Source organism: Carcharhinus amblyrhynchos, chromosome X (genome assembly GCF_965287045.1).
Source record: "Carcharhinus amblyrhynchos chromosome X, sCarAmb.v2.hapA, whole genome shotgun sequence".
Taxonomy (NCBI): domain Eukaryota; kingdom Metazoa; phylum Chordata; class Chondrichthyes; order Carcharhiniformes; family Carcharhinidae; genus Carcharhinus; species Carcharhinus amblyrhynchos.
The window spans coordinates 5,626,069-5,642,407 of record NC_137359.1 but is presented as its reverse complement, the minus strand read 5'-3'; the positions used below and the strand labels follow the sequence as shown (position 1 = coordinate 5,642,407).

Below are 16,339 nucleotides of genomic sequence, written 5' to 3'. Positions count from 1 at the left end.
ATGGCCTCCTCCTATTCCTATGTATCAAGCTCTTGGAGGAGGGGGGCTGAATGGCCTCCCACTCCCTGTGTAACAGGTTGGAGGGGGGACTGAATGGCCTCTTCTTGTCCCTGTGTATCAGGCTCTAGGAGGAGGAGGGGCTGAATGGCTCCTCCCCTGTGTAACAGGCTGGAGGAGGGGGGATTGAATGGCCTCCTCCTGTCCCTAAGTGACGTTCTGCCTATTTCAATCCCGCAAGCCAAAAATGCATTGCCATGGTTTTCCCATTCCTGATGTCTGCTTGTTCAGGATGAGGTTGTCAGGACAGATGTTTCCACATCATTAATGCCCTTGTACAAATCAGTCGCAGGTTGGCACCATTGTGACTGTACAATCCCAGACTGAAAGCTGCTTCAGACAGAATCCAGAAGCGAGACAAATGCATCACTAAATCATTTGAAGTATTTTTTTGAACGCATTACAAGTTTTATGTTCGTCGAGCGGAAATCTCGTGGTAGCGATCGGGTTTCCAGTATCCCCTCCAACACTTCTGTTTCCACACAGTCATGATGGAAATTATGTTTGAAAATCTTATCCGATGTTAATAATTCTCGTTTAAAGCCTCACTCTATCCTGCCCGCTTTCTCCCCAAAAAGTTGTGGAAATTTCAAACCTAAGGTCTATAGATTTTAGCTGAGAGGGTTAGGGACCCAGGTGATGTCTGCCTTGCAGAATGTTGGTTTTAAAATGTTATCTCAGAACATTGTATCCAATACAGTGAACACATTGAAAATTTGTCCAGTTCGTCTCACCGTTAAAAGTAGATAAAGGCAGATCAGAACTTCTTCGCTCTCTCTCGGTCGGGGTCTTTCTCACACACAACACAAAATAAAGCGGAGTATGTTTTTAATGGTCTGTACAGGGGAAAAAAAAACGAATATTAATAAATCCGACATAATACTTTCAATAATTCGATCTGCTAACTACAGATGGGGCAAGCTTTGGCGAGTGATTTTACCCATGTTATTGTAAGCACAAATCTGGGATCAGCATGTCCAGTTTTTTCAACTTTATACACAAAACTGGTTACCAATGCAACTCAAGTTAAAGAGAAGTCAAAGAGTACAGTTAACGGGGCTTAAGTTTTAGCTGATTAAATCGAATGATACACAATCTGGTGCTGTTGAAATCTTGGGATATACAAACCTGATCACAAGAAACTTGTCTCCTCTTTTTTCGAATCCCAACAAATGTTATCTTCTGTATTTTGTTGGCTGGGAGGCATTTTATTACTTTAAAGGCGCCACATAAATACAGGTTGTTGTTGAAATTGGGATTTTACACTACCTGGACGGAAAATTATTTTTGTTCCCTTAATCTATACCAATAATAATCTTGCAATTGCAAATGAGGATGTGAAACTAACGAAGCGAACTTAAATTTCGGTTGAAGTTTTCACCTCTCCATTAAATTGCTGAATTCCACATCTCGCATTGCAACATTGCGTACTGCCTGACCTCTCGCTTTGCCCTTCTCGGTTGTTTTAGTTCAAGTGAAGCTGAGAATCAGCACAATTCCAACTCCTGAAACAACCACAGAGCTCGCTAGACTTGGAAACCGGCACTTCGAGGTTTAACGCGACATTGCAAATAGATACGAACGGGTGAATAAACGAGTGATTAATAGAAATAGTACTTTGTGCTTTAATGCTTTAAAACATTCCTGTACTTAATATGAAGTGAATCCAAATTGGGAGGGGAACTCGAGCCTTATTATACAACAAGCAAACCCTGTAAAGACCATCCCCCCCACCCCACATCTCAGGGAACATGCCGCAATTGTGAATGTACCCCATAACTATCCCCCTACCCCAAAGATAATCTATTATTTCACAAGAGTTAAAATATTAGGCCATGGAAATATGAGGAAGACATTTCGGATCACAGCTTGAATCCTGAGCGCTGGCCACAAATAGCAATAAACTTCAACAATGTTTATTAAGGTCAGTTTCACAGGCGCGCGAATGCTTGACCGTCAATTCTTGGTTAATTTCAAAGCGGAATTTACGAAAAAAATTTCAGTGAAACATCAAAGATTTTAAAAGAAATTATACTAATTCAACACGAGGACTATGCCAGTGATTCCTATGTACGAATTATAAAGTGCAGAAAGTATATACTGTCTGTCCATAAAAATAAGAATTCTGAATTGTGTTTAAAAGCAGGAAATACTCCAGATTGCGCGCCTGAGAGCAGAATAAATGCGAGAGAGGAACAGAAGGGCAGCCTGAGAGAAGGTATGTAAGTGTGAGGCTGAGAGCGGGGCTCGGGAACGAATGTTAACTGGCACTGACACAAGGCGATTTCTTATTTCTTCTCTCTCTCTCTCCTCCTGACAGCCAGAAAGCCTTTTGTTTGGCTCTTCAGCCAATCCTGGATTTTTACGACACAATAGTTGCGGCCAAAGTTGTGATATAAAAAGGGGCGCCTCAGTTGATCACTTATCATCCACAGCGTGTCACTCACCCACTTTCCTCTCCTCTCTCCCGGTTAGTCTAGAATTCAGGACTTTCCCTTCATTCTCAATAGGGCACAGCACACACACACACACACACACACAAAGTCAGATCATGCATAGATCACAGGTTTTCTTTTGCCTTCTGATCTCCCTGGGATTGACAGTCAGTGACGAGCCGGTCTTGGAGAAGGATTCAGAAACTGGGGAGAGGGTCTTAGACCAGGCGGAACCTGGGAGACAAGAATGCTCTGCCTGTTTATGGAGGGAGCACAGCAAAGCTTTGAGATTGGAATCCATTAAATCTCAGATCCTGAGCAAGCTGCGTCTGAAACAAGCTCCCAACATCAGTCGAGATATTGTCAATCAGCTCCTGCCCAAAGCTCCCCCTTTGCAGCAACTGCTGGACCGATATGATATCCAAGGGGATGACTGCCTAGCCAAAGAGCCTCTTCTGGAAGACGACGAGTATCACGCCACGACAGAAACTGTCATTACCATGGCCACCGAACGTGAGTACCTCAGTCTCATCTTCCACACACTGTGATAAGCATGTCGATCGGCTCAAACAGAAATTAAAAAGGAAATGTTGGAGAATTCAATCTCCGAATGTAGATATTAATCTTTAACTGTGGCCGTTGCTGTAGCGAGGGTTAAACATGATGTTGCTATCCAAGTGCGAACAGCCTCGTGTTCCTGTGTTGGACACCTCCGGTAGCTCTAACATCGAGGAAACTGTTTTTGGAACAACCCCTTCCCGGTTTCACGTGCAAATATCACCAAACAGTAACTTCCATGGTACAGTCCACGTGCCAATATTATACCCAGTGATGTTTTCAGCAACCATTAACAGCCGCTTCGAAACTGTAGCTCATGCTAGAATGACACAAATAGTTATAAACTAATATCGCAAATACTAATTGATAGGCTATTGGTCACACAATGTCATTAACTATATTTCATAAAATATCACAGTAATAATCACAGGAATAGTCATTTTTAGACTATAGTTTATAACATCGCAGTTTCTAGATTTTGATTTATTCTGGACTATAATTCATAAAATAACTAATTCCTAACTGTAGTTCATAAACTAACAAACAGCAGTTTATAGAGTATAGTTTATATCAAACCAGTAACTTCCAGACTATAATTCTTGAAATATCACAAACACTAATTTCTAAACAATAATTCATAAAATATCACATTTCTAGACAATCATTCATAGATGGTCACAAACAGCAATTTCGAATCTATAATTAAAATATAAATAACTTCTAGACTATAATTCATATCAAACAGTAATGTCTGAAGTATAATTTAAAATACAGTAATTTCTAGTCAATAAAAAATCTCAAAAATATAGTTTCTAGGTGATAAATTGTTTTAAAAAATCACAAACCTTAATTTCTAGTGTGTCATTCATAAAATTTCTAGTCTATTGTTCATGAACTATCACAAACAATAGCTTCTATAATTTATGAAATATTGCAACCGGAATTTCTGGACCATAGTTCATGAAATATCACAAACCATAATTTCTAGATTATTGCTGCAAAATTTCAACAGTAAATTCATAGAATACATTCATAGAATATCACAACCAATAATTTATAGGATATCATTCATAGAATATTATAAATAGCAATTTCTCAACTATCATTGATAAAACATCGCAAACCCTAATTTCTAGAGTATAATTCATAAACTAACTGATGGCAATTTCTCAACTACAGTTCACGAAATACCATGAACTATAGTCCACTCAATGACACAAACGATAATTTCCAGGCTATAGTTCATAAAATATCACAAATGGGAATCTCTAAAAATAAATCTCTTACAATAATATCACAAAACACCAATGTTAAGCAACATAGTGGCTACAGTCTCCTTGGTACTCTTTAATGCCACTCAATTAAACATCCTGTTTGTTGTCCAAGGATGTGTGGGCCAAATTGTCTGCCTCATTGGCAAAGCATTGGAGTTCACGCTGCAGGAGATTTGGCAAAGCAGGGTTGCTCTTTGTGAAGTTGAAGTCAACCTGTTGTGGAGACAGGTGCAAGCTACATGGAGGATGGTTGATGAGAGTCATAACTGGGAGGAAATAAGAGATTGTACATAAGCAAATAAGTGCTAAGGTAAGTGCCCCATCTTTTGCATACATGCTTACTGCTTGGATATGAAACAAGTGGTTCTAATGGAATGTCTTCCTCCTGCACACTTGAGGAGAGAGCATATGAAGAGCATTCACCTTTTCTTTTGCTGCACTTTGGCGTAGAACAGAGGGTGGAGGGAAGAACTGCAGTGGCGCACAGCAATACCTTGCTCAGATACCAGGTCAGCTCACAGAGCACTGCCAGCAGAAACACCACACCAGCTCAGAGTTATGTCTCCAGTGAGGGAAATGATCAGAGCACGGGTGTTACTTGGGGACACCCAAGGAAAATCCTACTGTCTTCTTTACTGTCTTCTGTTTGCAGGTGCAATCAGAAGGAGAGGACTAAGACAGGCATTTGGTGGGAGTGTGGGGGTGGGAAACTGAATATGTTGGTGGGGGTGCAGGGCTAGTGGAATGTGGTGAGCATTTGATTGCAGTTGTCAAAGCAACTGACACCACTTTAGGATTTGGAGGATAAGCTACAGAGGCCATTGGCTTGGATAGATTTGCAGGCTTAGTATCACCAATGAGCAAGTATCCTTCATACTTGTGACTCCCTTTCATTATCTTCATGGCAAGGAATGTATGAATGAAGTGGTTTATGAGACGCCACATGATCTGACGTCTATTTAGAAGCATAATCTTACTTAGGCATTGTAAACCCCATTCCTTTTCCCTGGAAAGTCTTGTCAAAATAAAGCAAGACAAGTTGGTTCCAGCAGGTCCTAGCACATTACAACAGTTCGTGATAAGCACTCTTCCCACCTCCATCACCCAGTATGTGTATTCTAGAATGTAGAGACTGGAATTAATGAGTTTGAGGAAGAGGACACCATGTGAATCACAAGTGAGGAGGAGCAGATGGAGGTGGCAGGAGAGATTGGTGCAAAATCTTGCCAGGCTGCAAGCTAATGCCACACTGTGATTATATAGACAAGGCGCTCATATTCTACTGGGCCTGCTTTCATATGGGATTTGATGCTGCAGCAAAAAGGACATTTGCTACATCTTTTGAGGCCAACATGAGTAACCTGCAGTCTCTGGCAGAGAGTAGATGGAACAGCACTTCTGCCATCACTGAGTTATGTGGGAAGGACTTGAGCAGCCTGTCGTGGCGACCTTCAGAAATCAGCAGGAGAGCCCCAAAAGCTGAGAAAACAAGCACTGAATGGTATTCTCTCAGCAACACTATCAATGACATCTTTGCAAACTGCCCAGTCTTTCCAATTTGGCAGTGTTTCGAAAAGGAGCGATAATCTGTTTTACCTGCATCTGATACACCCATGGACTACTCATGCAGGTCATACATGGGTGCCCAGAGTGGTTGCCCAGTCATGGTGCTTGGCAAGGTCCAATAGAGTGGTTTATTTTCAATATGTCCACACATCCTCGATTCCAACCAGGCACCTCAAAATATCTGAGCAAGTGCCCGAGAATGGGCTGGCATTGGCATTGTTTGATGTCACTCCCACTGTAGCATCATGTCACTCCATCATACATCCAGAGTCCAAGATCAAAACCATCCCAACAAGCCCAGACTTACTAACCTCAACCTACCACCATAGTGGCTCCTTTAAATTAAAAGGATTATTTGAAACCAGCCCAAGACAAACACGCATTATGGGGTTCACCAAGGGAAAACACAAATGTAGAGTTTAAACAATGTTATATATGCAAATAGCACAAGTTAACTCACAATATCATCTTGCCCTTGCATTGAAAATGCTTTTGAAGGAATGTATAGCAATCCTTGGGTTGACAATATGTAGACTTTCCATTATCGGAAGTAGTTCTTGATCAGAGTTCCAAAGTAATCTTCCTGCCTGTATATCAGTGACACTCATGTCAGTCTGTGTCCTCCCCCTGTGGACCTGCTTCTTGTTATTCCCCATGGTCATTCTTCTTTGGGGGCCAATATTTTGCAGTATGAAGCAAATGGTAAATGCTTTGGAGACTTTGGCTGTGGTGTAGGAGAACACTGTACTGAGTGATGCACAGGGTGAGGAATAGACCATTCAGTTCCATGAACCTGTTCCGATAGACACTGGAATTGTTGCAGCAACATCAATCTGGTGTTGGGGATCATCAACTATAGCTATAAAGGGTCACCCTTATCCAGAGAAATCAAGTGGTGGAAATGTTCCTGCTATTGAATCACTTGAGCAATCCAAAGAGACAGTGACTATATCACGCAATCTTCAGGATGAGAGCTACTATGTTTGAGGTGGGGAGCGGGAAGAGGAGAAACTCATCAGTTTTCCTGTGGGAAAGCAGTCACCATCTAGATAGGGCACACAACATTTATTTGGTCGCTAGGTTCTCTTGAGTGCAGAGTCACATGTTGTACACAAGGTCCTTCATGGCAACCCACTGCCTTCCAGGAGATTTGCCTCAATTACTCTTCAGGTGGCATCTGACCAGCGGTATCATCATGAATGCCAGTGGCTGCTATCCAGAAGCAGCCTCATTGTGCAGCCCCCTAGAGTGCTTAAGGGGAGAGATTGTCTGGATGATTTGTAGGAGAAGAAGACTACACTGTACAACCATGGCTGTGGACACCTGTGAGAAAGCCCAATAGCTCAAATAGCTTGACCTGGATAGTTCAACATCTGTTTGGGGCTATTATCCCCATCTTTAGGAAAAATGGACCATCTAATTTAGACATATGAAAGGCTGTTCAGTTTCATTTTAAAATTTACTTCAGAGAATAGAACTAACATTTATGCCATACCTGATGGAGTCCACAAGAGCACACATCTCCACATTTGACCTTATGTCGGCAAACATTTGCAGCCAAGGGACCTGGAAAACCTGGGCGGCAAATTTCATGCCAGTGCCAAGGAGTGGTGGACTTCACCCCAAAATAAGACTGCTCTCCCTTGGTGCACTTTCTGCTGCAGGACTTCTAACTCTTCAGCATCACAACATCAGTGTTGGTCACCTTCCTCCATTATGCCACTGTGAAAAAGTAGTTTCTTTTCACAGTAAGCTGCAGCCTTGTTAGATTCTGTGCTCTTCTTCAGCCAAGAGTGTTCTCTGGCTGAGCTCTATCTGTTTGTTATCCAATCCAAATTAATGCATGGATTTCCATCACTATATCCAGCAGATGTGGCAATCCCAACTTCTCAGGCTTATAAAATCAGGGCTGTTGTATTTATGACCAAAATGAAGCATTTTATGTCCTGGCAGTAGCCTTTTTTATTTCTACATTACCACAGTGACTTCATTTCAAAAGCACTGCACCAGCTGCAAAACATTTTGGGGTATCCTAAAGTTGTGAAAAACGTTACAGAAATGCCTTTCTTCTCCCTTCCTGTTGCCACAGAAATGGTCAAGATTATAACTAGATGTTAAAGGCCAATCAATTCAAACAGCAGCATTTTATGGGTTGGAATATGTTTAATTGCTGGCTTATGTATGTAATGGACATTGACTTAAATCTGCTTTGGTCAAATTATTTTTGCAAATCTCAGTCTGACTAGCAAAATTAAGCAGTTTGTCCAAAGCTATTAGAGAGAGGGGAAAACTTAGCAAAAGAGATATTTACTTGAGTGATTTATCTTGTCGGGCAGGTAAAGATCTAATAGAGACAAGAGGAGAATGTTCTCCTACAGTGGCCTGATGTGTTGAACATGAGAAAAATATTAACTTTAAAATCACAAGAATATAATAAGTTACCTCAAAATTTGCAGCAAAAGCCAAAGTAATTTTCATCTCCTCCACTTGGTTAGCTCCAGCTTGCAATACAGCATTAATTGCAAGGTTTGTTTTAGCCATATAAACAGCTTGTGCAAGAGAAAAATGAAGAAGGAAATAAAAATGTTAAATGTTTGATGCAGAAAGAGCAAAATGCCCTTGAAAAGTTCGTTTATTATGGTGTATATACAAAGAGGAGTTTTGAGCTATAGATTGTGCCTGTAAGCCACAATTGGTCATTTTAAGCTATACCTCACAAGTGTAAATCACAATATGCTATAGATGGTATGTTAGCCAAAAAGTAAGTTATGTCATAGATCATAAGTCGCAAAGTCATTTTATGCTATCGATCACACGTAAGTCGCAAAGTTACTTTATGCCATAGGTCCCGAATAAGTCGCAAAATCACTTTATGCTATAGATCATTTGCAAGTGCAAAGTCATTTTAAGCTACACTTTGTATTTGTATGTTGTAAACAGTCATTTTGCGCTATATGCAAGTGTTGCAAACATTGTTTCTTATTCTGTAATTCAAAATTTTAATGTTACAGTTCTTAATTACAGTTTGTAATTGGTTAATATTGTAAACAGTAATTCGAAAGCTAGAGTTCAGATCCGATTGATATTTCTGGGCAGTTTTTCATGCAGCAATTTGTCCATCAGCAGTTTCTAGACTTATAGTTTGTAAGCTAATGTTACAAACAGCAATTGCTATTATTATGGTTCACTAGTTGATATCATAAAGTAATTTCTGAGATATTGTTCATGTATTCAAATTGCAACAGCTTGGATGCCAATATGGTCATTTCTGGATTATTGTTCCTGCACAATCACAAACAGACATTTCTAGATAGATCACTCTGAGTGAGATAGGATAATCAATTGTGAAATAAATTTTTAAAACTTATTTACTGAAACAAAAATAAATTAGTCTTTTGGTAGTACAAAACTTGAGTATAGCTGAAGAAAAGAGAATGCTGTCAAAGCTTGTTGTCTTGTACTCATCAGGACAAAATTAGTCAGAATACTAATTGTATAGGAAATAACAATTTACACTGCATAAGAAGAGAGTGCTGATTGGCTGGCAAGTGGACTCCGATTGATAGAAATGTTGCCATACAGAATGCACCAGGAAACATTCAACTACCAAGCTTTTGTTTGAATTCAAATCAGGCAGGTCAACTCTGACTGGTCAAGGCATTGCCATGGAGAATGAACCAGGGAATGGCTGTCCCTCACACTTTTGCTTAGTTGAAAAAGGCACTAAGTATGAACATGCTCCTTCTGCAAAAGTCAGGGCCCTACTTGCCAATATATATAGCTTCTAGCATGTAAGTGAGCCACACTACAAGCTTGAATGATAATCTTACGTTAGTTGTCAGTGTACTTCTTAGCACAATCAGGATTGTTTAGCAAGTGTTGTCCAGTTGCAGAATCACTGTTTGGCTGTTCACAACAGGCAAAGTGCTGACTATACCCAACTAAAAATCTCAAAACATAATGTTCAACATTAGATGAGATTCCATGTAATTCCATAATTTAGTCCTGATGAGTGCAAGATGAAAAGTTTCAACAGCACATCTCTTTTTTAGCAATACAGAAGCAAATAAAATCAGAAACTGTACTATTTAATTGCTTTAATAACAAGGTGTTTTCATCAGCTTTCATCCTCAGAAGAAAGACATTCTTTTAACTTTTGACTCCTTGAAAGGTGTGCTCTATCTCAGAAATGATCCATACTTTCTTTTCCAGGCTGTAACCATTCAAATTGGAAGCAGTTTCAAAAGGCACAAACAAGTCTGAAACTAAAAGAATTCTCTGGAAAATATCACTTTACAAAAATAATTGCAAATAAATGGCACAGTAGCACAGTGGTTAGCATTGCTGCCTCAGTGCCAGGGACCCCAGTTCAATTCCGGCTCGGGTCACTGTCTGTGCAGAGTCTGCACGTTCTCCCGTGTCTGCGTGGGTTTCCTTCGGGTGCTCCGGTTTCCTCCCACACTCCAAAGATGCGCAGGTTAGGTGGATTGGCCGTGCTAAATTCCTACTTAGTGTCCCAAGATATGTAGGTTAGGGGAATTAGCAGGGTAAGTATGTGTGATTACAGGGATGGGGCAGGAGATGGACCTGGGTAAGATACTCTGTCAGAGAATTGGTGCAGACATGATAGGCCAAATCGCCTTTTACTGCACTGCAGGAATTCAATGATTTTATGAAAAGTGGAGAAAGCTGTTACATTTTAGTTGACAAGAATCCCCTAAGAGAAAATACATCTGATTAGTGTTTGCTTAGAATGTTTGTGATGTTTTTGCATAAAATTACTATTATATTTGTGAAATTTGGCCACAGTGCACCTGTTTTCAAGATGCGATCCAGCCTATAATGGTTCCAATATGGCAACTAGGAAGTGTGCTGCTTGCCATATTAGGTAATTGAAACACGACTGAGAATGTAAGCCAGCATTATTTAGAGAGTGGAATATTTATTTAAAATAGAGTCCTGTGCTTCTTGCAGGTCCCATTATCAGTTTAAAAAAATTTTATGATGTGGGTGTTGCTGTTTATTACCTATCGCTAGAAACTCTCAAGGTGGTAGTGATAGGCTTTTTTGAACACTTGCAGTTCATGTGAAGTTATTCCTCATTGCATAGTGCTTGAGGATTTCTCATTTAGACAGTGCCTTGACACCTGAACAGAACATATACTGATATACATAACACATAGATAAGCTGCAGAGCTGGGCCGAGAGGTGGCAAATGGAGTTTAATGCGGAAAAGTGTGAGGTGATTCACTTTGGTAAGAGTAACAGGAGTACAGAATATAGGGCTAATGGAAGGACTCTTGGTAGTGTCGACAAGCAGAGAGATCTCAGTGTACAGGTGCAGAGATCCCTGAAAGTTGGCACCCAGGTTGATAGGGTTGTTAAGAAGGCGTACGGTGTGTTAGCTTTTATTGGTAGAGGGATTGAATTTCGGAGCTGTGAGGTCATGTTGCAGCTGTACAAAACTCTGGTGCGGCCGCACTTGGAGTATTGCGTACAGTTCTGGTCGCCGCATTATAAGAAAGATGTGGAGGCATTAGAAAGGGTGCAGAGGAGGTTTACTAGGATGTTGCCTGGTATGGTGGGAAGGTCTTATGAGGAAAGGCTGAGGGACTTGAGGTTATTTTCGTTAGAGAGAAGAAGGTTAAGAGGTGACCTAATTGAGGCATACAAGATGATCAGAGGATTAGACAGGGTGGACAGTGAGAGCCGTTTTCCTCGGACGGTGACGGCTAACACGAGGGGACATAGCTTTAAATTGAGGGGTGGTAATTATAGGATGGATGTCAGAGGTAGGTTCTTTACTCAGAGGGTAGTAAGGGCGTGGAATGCCCTGCCTGCAGCAGTTGTGGACTCGCCAACTTTAAGGGCGTTCAAATGGTCAGTGGATAGGCATATGGATAACATTGGAATAGTTTAGGTTAGAGGGTCATTAGATTGGTTCCACTGGTTGGCGCAACATCGAGGGCCGAAGGGCCTGTACTGTGCTGTAATGCTCTATGTTCTATACATACTGTGTATCATGCTAGACATAAAATGGTCAACTTAGACAAATAGCACATAGATTCCTAAACAAATTAAATCTGTGCTGGTGTTGATTTTTCATTTTATTTTAAGTACAAAAGCTTCCACCAACTGCTCAGCACCTCAGTCGCTGACTGATCCATGTCAATGTTTCATGCTGATGAAACACTCAGTAGGTATCAGTGTTAATCTGTACAATTAGTCATGTAACTTGAGACTGTCGGTGGAAGCAGTGTGTACCATTTACAAGATGTGCTGCAGCAACTCACCAAGACTCCTTCGACAGCACCTTCCAAACCCACAATCTTTACCACTTAGAAGGACAATGGCAGCAGGTGCATGGGAACGCCACAACTGCAAGTTCCTCTCCACGTAACTCATCACTCTCAACTGGAACTATACAGTGAGGGTCCTTCTCTATCACTGCATCAAAATCTTACACTCTCAGTGCTGTTAAGTAGGGAGTTGCACCTACACCAAATGGACTGCAGCGGTTCAAGAACATGCCTCACCACTACATTTTCAAGGGCTATTAAGGATGGGCAATAAATGCTGGCCTTGGCATTAAAGCCCTGATCCCGTGAACAAAGAATAAAAAAGGAAAACGGGTGACAGTTCAGAAACACTGCACAGCAGACACACAAAGCATTTGTCTTTGCTTTGAATATTATAATTTTTATTTTAGGTAATGACTTGTGCGAGGTAAGGGGAATTTAAGGTAGAAATCCATATTAAAGGACACATTTTCCTTTAAGGTCCATTAGCGCTGTTTGGCACTTTTCTATTTAGAAACATGTTCTAAAGCAGCACATTTGAAACACTGATATAAAAATGAAACAGAAATTACATCTTCGGCGTAACTCAATTAAACACAAGACTTGATTAACATAAGACATGAGACAGACCATGTTAGCTTTAGTTATTTTAGAATGTCTGAAGTTATTTCAACATATGAATGTGTGCTAATCACATTCTCTTGTCTTCTGACCACAAAAATGGCAGAGAGAGCAGAAGTGTGCAAAACACAATAGATTGGGAAGATACAGTCAGATTCTAGAGAGATAAAAGAGAAAGCGAATGCATTGTACACTTCCCATTTTATCCAGGGGGGGTGGTATAAGATCCTTTGAACTGTTACTACCCATGAAATTGGCAGTGTTTGCTGTGTCTGTTTATAGCACTCCCCCACCCTCTTTTGAACATTTGAACCAGTGTAAACCAGATTATAACCTGATGGGATGAGATCCCCTGCCCCAAAAAACCCAAAAGGTGAACAAAAGGAAAACATACACCTCTCTCTTTTTCTCCACACTTTAGAAATTCATTTAGAAATCTGACACACTGGCACAAAAAAGAAGTTTCTCTCACTGATCGCCTATTTGAGTCGACAGTGAGGAAATGGCTTTTTTTTATGGGTGACGTCTCATCCGAGGCCTCCCCTTGTCCAGTGGGAAAATAAATCGTGGAGGTTAATTAGTTAGGAAAGCTATTTATCAAACCTCTGTGACCCCATGAACCTTTAGCTAAGGGCCTCTTGAGTCTCTAAAGCTGTGAGGCACATATATGAAGTCTTGTCCTGGTTTGGTTTAAAGGTACCACATCAAATTATTGTGTACATCCCTTGAATTCTCTTTTGTTTCACAAAAGCTTCATGTATGAAGAGTTCTTTTCTTAAAGTATGCTTTAGAAAGGATCAGAAGAATAACAAAATCACAGGGTCCTCTAGAACAGGCTATACACTTGGAGTGCAAAGAGGAAATTAAGTGTTCCATAAGAACCTGCTTTGCTTGTGGTTAATACTACCACCTTTTGTCTATCACCTAGCAGCTTCATCTACTGCACAGCCTGTGACAATGAGTACAGCAGTGTAGCAGTTATGTTACTTACTGGAGAATGGAATTCAAGTTCCACTGTTAGGGAATTTGAATTCAGTTTTAATCTGTGAAGGCTGAGATCAGTAAAAGTAACCACAAAGCTATCAGATTTTTACAAAAATCTGAATGGTTCAATGTTCTTTTAAGAAGGGAACATCCTTAACTGGTCTGGCCTAAACGTAGCTCCAGTTGCAAATCAACCTGGTCAGCTGGCCTCTGAAGTGGTCAGGCAAATCAGTTGTAAAGGGGCAACTAGGGTTGGCAATAAATGCCAATGCTGCCAGTGATTCCCATCCTCCTGAGACTAAACTGAAAAAAGGTAACCTTTCCACTGAATCACTTGATCTGCCCAATGGAGAGTTTAAGGTCCCCATTTGAGGGGACAAGGAAAAATGAACTTAGACGGCATCAGTAAAAGTTCACTTAGGGTGAATTTACACAACAGGATTGCTATAAAGAAGGTGAGAATAAAGAGCTGGCAAATATTCTATTGGAAGTGCTTACAAGGATTTTATGCTTTCCACCTTGTTTGTTTTCAGTTCTATCCTGGGCAAACACTTTGAGAGCCAGGTGACATTATGTGGGGCCAGAGATATGGGGTCGTGACCCCTGTCTGTTAGGGTAGGGTCATTTACTGCAAATAGGCTGGGACTGCAGCTGACTAACTGCCCGATGGCCACAGGACGCTATTAAATAGAGCAGCACATACTGGGGAATACAAATCCCAGTGCAATTCTCTGCAGATGTCAGTGGGACAAGATCAGTCTTTCATAGAATGAACATATTGGGTATTAAAATCGTGTTAACAATGAATTTGATTTTTAGGACCATTAGTCAATATTGGACACTCCTGGTTTCTGGATTCATTTAACTCAAGGCTGAACAGTGCAAATTAATGCAGAGCATTTAAAATCCTGTCCCTTTTTACAGTATATACTTCTATCCTCTTACTAAATTGGGGATGAATAGTTTCCTGTAATGAACTGCAAATTGTTTTTCTGAACCAGCAGTAATGCTACAGCATTCTCTTTAATGGAGCTGATGGAGCAGAACAATATATTGCATACACCCAGGAGGGACTTGCACATCTAATAATTCTAAATAATTTTAACTAAGATTAATTTCCCCAGTTTTGTCCTCTCCTCTCAAGCATGTATTTCATCTGTCATATGTCAATCTCATTCCCCATCCCTCAATCATTCAATCACATTTGATCAGAGTTCTCTCTCTGCACTCACCCTGCGTAACCTCTGGGCCTGGTTCTCTCTGCACTCACCCTGTGTAACCCCTGGGCCTGTTCTCTCACTGCACTACTCTCTGTAACTCTGGGTACAGTTTTCTAATTGTATTCACCTAACAGTGACATCATTGACTTAGGCATCCTGCAACCTGATCATAAATTGGCATTGCTCCAGCTTGTTCTGCTTAGTGCTTCAGATTTTCTCATTTACCAGTTCCTGAGCGGAAGCAATCCCCGACAACACTGCACAATGAATAACTAAAATCTAAGTGTTCGCTGGTTGCCAGATTATTTCCATTGCTGGAGAAATTAAAGCAAGGGGCCAAGCTCTCAGTATAAGCACTGGATGCATGAAGGGGAAGGTTAGGCATAACTTTTACAGACAATTTTGCAATACTTTGCCACAATTTGATCAATGCTAATAACAGCATTAAAATTGGTCTTGGATCATTCCTGAATGAAGAATATAAGACTTGGGCCAGAAGCAGGAAAATTGAACAGCGTAAAATTAGACCCTCAAAGATCCTGAATCCAACAAAAAGAAAAACCTCTTCTTCTGTGCTAAAATTTCTAATGGATAAATTTTATGAATAAGCCCTCCCAGCACAGTTCTTTGCAAGATAAAATACTTTTCAAAAAGTTCAAGAGTGAAAGGTCTGAGAGATCTTCTGTCAATTCATTTTATAAAAATTAGAATTCCCATCATACTTTATCTTTGGAAAGAAACTATTGAAATTTGGAACGGCAGAAATGGGACTATGATTTTTAGAAAGTTGATAAATGCAAAGATTAAAAAAAAATGACTGGTTGGTGCATTAGATCGAGGGTAGCAAGCAATTAGGAAGGCAAATGACACACTGGCCTTTATTACAAGGTAATTGGAGTACAGGAATAAAGAAATCTTGCTACAGTTGTACAGGGTTTTGGTGAGACCACAGCTGTAATGCTGTAATGTGCAGTTTTGCTCTCCTCATTTAAGAAAGGATATACTTGCAATGGAGGCTGTACAGTGAAGGTTCACTAAATTGGACCCTGGGATGAGGGAGTTATCCTATGATAAGAGACTGAGTAAATTGGATTGATATTCTCTGGAGTTTAGAAAAATGCAAAGAATTGAAACCTACAAGATTCTGAAGTGGCTTGATAGGCTGGGTGCTGAGTGATTGTTTCCGCTGGTCAGGGAATCCAAAACACGGGGGCACAGTCTTGGGATAAGGAGCCAATTATTTAGGATTGTAATGACGAGAATTTGCTGCACTCAAAGGGTCGTGAATCTTTGAAATTATCTATCCCAGAGGGCTGTGGATGCTC

The 16,339-nt window shown here is 40.5% G+C and overlaps 1 protein-coding gene across 2 annotated transcripts in view; it reads left to right on the top strand.

The window, feature by feature from the left end:
• The first annotated feature begins 324 nt into the window (after window positions 1–324).
• The window catches only part of LOC145361854 (growth/differentiation factor 11-like), a 29,265-nt gene continuing 13,250 nt past the window's right edge, over window positions 325–16,339 (top strand). The window contains exons 1-2 of one of the 2 annotated variants that reach the window (XM_080217830.1): window positions 325–345; window positions 2,624–3,005. In XM_080217830.1, coding sequence (XP_080073956.1) covers window positions 325–345; window positions 2,624–3,005 — 403 coding nt within the window. Of the gene's footprint in view, window positions 346–2,217; window positions 3,006–16,339 lie in introns of those variants that run through there. The other variant, XM_080217828.1, reaches the window with a different exon arrangement.